This window comes from Trichechus manatus, unplaced genomic scaffold (assembly GCF_000243295.1).
Source record: "Trichechus manatus latirostris isolate Lorelei unplaced genomic scaffold, TriManLat1.0 scaffold00008, whole genome shotgun sequence".
NCBI classification, from domain to species: Eukaryota; Metazoa; Chordata; class Mammalia; order Sirenia; family Trichechidae; genus Trichechus; species Trichechus manatus.
Window position 1 is genome coordinate 5,638,696 of NW_004443944.1, and position 3,611 is coordinate 5,642,306.

General features: G+C 47.3%; 1 protein-coding gene across 1 annotated transcript in view; it reads left to right on the plus strand.

The window, feature by feature from the left end:
* Nucleotides 1-3,364, plus strand: part of APCDD1L (APC down-regulated 1 like) — a 59,277-nt gene extending 55,913 nt beyond the window's left edge. Inside the window, exon 6 of the mRNA XM_004370532.1 lies at nucleotides 2,594-3,364. Coding sequence (XP_004370589.1) covers nucleotides 2,594-3,364 — 771 coding nt within the window. The remainder of the gene's footprint in view (nucleotides 1-2,593) is intronic.
* Nucleotides 3,365-3,611: the final 247 nt, after the last annotated feature.

The window sequence follows — 3,611 nt, forward strand, 5'->3', positions numbered from 1 at the left end:
TAAACAGAGAAAAGATGGAAGTTGTCAAGGATTTCATTTTACTTGGATCCACTATCAACGCCCATGGAAGTAGCAGTCAAGAAATCAAATGACACATTGCATTGCGCAAATCTGCTGCAAAAGACCTTTTTTAAAGTGTTAAAAAGCAAAGATGTCACTTTGAGGACTAAGGTGTGCCGGAGCTAAGCCATGGTATTATCAATCACCTCATATGCATTGAAAGCTGGACAATGAATAAGGAAGATCAAAGAAGAATTGACACTTTTGAATGATGAATTATAAATATACCATGAAGAATACTGAATATACCATGGACTGCCAGAAGAACAAACAAATCTGTCCTGGAAGAAGTACAGTCAGAATGCTCCTTAGAAGTGAGGATGGCGGGACTTCATCTCACATACTTTGGACATGTTATCAGAAGGGACCAGTCCCTGAAGAAGGACATCATGCTTGGTAAAGTAGAGGGTCAGAGAAGAAAAGGAAGACCCTCAAGGAGATGGATTGACACCGTGGTTGCAACAATGGGCTAAAGCATAGCAACAATTGTGAGAATGGTGCAGAACTGGGCAGTGTTTCGTTCTGTTGTACGTAGGGTCACTATGAGTCAAAACCAACTTGACAGCACCTAATAACAACACTGCTACCAGAAGCTAGGGGAGAGTCAAGGAATGGATTCTCTGTTACAGCCTCCAAAGGGAACTAACCCTGCCAACACCTTGATGACGGACTCTGGCCTTCAGAAATGAAGGGAAAATCCAAGAAAGAGGAAGACAAAAGATCAAACACCAGAGCGACACAATAGGGATTTCTAAGTTGATGGTGAAGGGAAATTGTATCATGACCATTGTGAACCACTGAACTGACATAGTTGCATTGAAGTGAGAAGGGACAGTATGGTTCTCTTTTTCCTTATTTTAATGAACATGCTTTTAACAGTTTACCATTAAGAATGAGACTCTCTGTTAATGTTTGATATAAGATTTAGGAAGACCCCTTAGAGCCCTTAAATTTCTACATTGGCCAAAATAAATGGCTTTGGATTTCATTTAAAAAAAAAAAACCTCCATTCTCTCCCCTTTGCCATGAGACCAGAAGAACTGCATGGTGCCCGGCTACCATTACTGAATGTTTCGATCAAAGATTATATAGAAGAATCCTGATCAAAAGAGGAAAATATAGAACAGAAATCCAAAGTCTCATGGAATCCAGACTTTCTGGAACCATGGAGGCTGGATGAACCCACAAAACTACTGCTCTGAGATCATCTTTAAACCTTAAACCAAAAATAACCCTTGAAGTTGTCATGGATTGAACTGGGTTCCCCAAAAATATCTGTCAACTTGGCTAGGTCATGATTCCCAGTATTGTATGATTGTCTACCATTTTGTAATCTGAGGTGATATCCCCATGTGTTGTAAATCCTATCACTATGATGTAATAAGATGGATTAGCAGCAGTTATATTGGTAAAGGGGCCCTGGTGGCACAGTGGTTAAGCATTTGGCTGCCACTCCTTGGAAACCCTATGGGGCCGTTCTACTCTGTCCTATAGAGTTGCTATGAGTTGGAATTGGCTCAATGGCAATGTTTTTTTCGGTTTCATATTAATGAAATCTTCAAGATTAGATAGTGTCTTAAGCCAATCTCTTTTAAGATACAAAAGAGAGAAGCAAGCAGAGACACATGGGAACCTCATAACACCAAGAAAGCAGCACCAGGAGCAAAGCCTGTCGTTTGGACCTGGGGTTCCTGTGTGGAGAAGCCCCTAGTCCAGGGGAAGACTGATGACAAGGACCTTCCTCCAGAGCTGACAGAGAAAGCCTTCCCCTGGAGCTGATGCACTGAATTTGGACTTGTAGCCTACGAGACTGTGAGAGAATAAATTTCTCTTTGTTAAAGCCATCCACTTGTGGTATTTCTGTTAGAGCAGCACTACATGACTAAGACAGAAGTCTTCTTAAAACCAAACAAGAGTTTAACTTAACTAGTAAAGAAAGAATGTCTGCCTTGAGCATTGTGCCCTTTTAAGATCTATCTATACGGGATCAAATTGAAAACAGCAACTCAAAAGATTAGATAGGAACCTTAGGGGGCAGTGAGTTTATGTGAATGAGGAGGAACAACACAGAAAAGGAGGGTGAGAATGGCTGCACCACTTGCAAAATGTAATCAGCGTCACTGAATTAATTGTGCAATTTGTGCATGTTCTGCTGTGTATATTCTCAACAACAACCACAGCAAAAAATCAAATAAATTATTTTAAAAAAAGAAAGAAAGGGCCCCAAGGGCTACTTTATATAGGGTGGTCAGGAAAGGGCTTTCTGTGGCCTCTCTTCGACCTGAGACCTAAAGGATAAGAAGGAGCCAGCCATGCACTATTCTGGGGGGGAGAGCATTCCAAGTAGAGAAGATAAAGCACGTGCAAAGGCCTGGCGGAGGGGAGGAGCGAAGAGGTTCGTGTAGCTGGAGGGAGGGAAGGGGACAGTGGTTGGCAATGAGATGGGCCGGCCACACGGGACCTTGTCAGCCAGGTACAGAGCTGGGATTCTTCACCTTGGAAAACCACCTCCTTTCTGTTTGTCTTTTGACAGCACCATGCTCACCCCTGCCCGGCCTGTGGCAGCGTGTCCCGTGCCGACGAGCACCACCCGCCTGTCCTGCCTCTGCAGGCAGCCCTGGCCCTGCACCTGCATGGCCGCTGGGTCAGCTCTGGCTGCGAGGCACGGCCCGCTGTGCTCTTCCTCACCAGACTCTTCACCTTCCACCGGCACAACCGCTCCTGGGAGGGCCACTACCACCACTTCTCAGATCCCGCCTGCCGGCAGCCCACCTTCACCGTGTACGCCGCTGGCCGCTACACCAAGGGCACGCCATCTGCTAAGGTCCTCGGTGGCACCGAGCTTGTGTTTGAGGTCACGCGGGCCCACGTGACCCCCATGGACGAGGTCACCGCAGCCATGCTCAACTTCTCAAAGCCGGGCAGCTGCGGGGCACCGGGAGCCTGGTCCGTGGGGACCGAGCGGGACATCACGGCCACCAATGGGTGCATGCCACTGGGTATCAGGCTCCCCCACGTGGAGTATGAGCTTTTCAAGATGGAGCAAGACCCCCGCGGCCAAAGCCTGCTGTTCATCGGACAACGGCCCACCGATGGGTCAAGCCCCGACACCCCCGAGAAGCGGCCCACGTCCTTCCAAGCCCCCCTGGTCCTGTGTGATGAGATGGCCCAGGACTTCCCCAGACTCCTGCAGCATAGGCCTCTGCTGGGAAAACCCCCCAGTAGCAGGGGTCCATGTCCTCCTGTAGCCCCTCTCCCCTTTCTCTTCCTTGTTGTAGGATTGGCCTTCCTTGGGTGGCTTTGAAATTGGTCTTCAATGTCAAGAATGGCTTCTCGGGACACCCTTCTGGCCCTGGGACAACCAAGGGCTGTGACTACACCTCAAAACATGAGTGTGTCTAGATTTCCCTATTATAAACAACACCAGAATGAACATCTTTGTGCTATAGCTCTTTACAACTGCTCAGCTATCCAGGACTCCCTCCTGGACACGGAGCTTCTCAGACTATCTGTGTGAAGGACCCGTCCTTTTCTTTCCAATCTGTTATGGA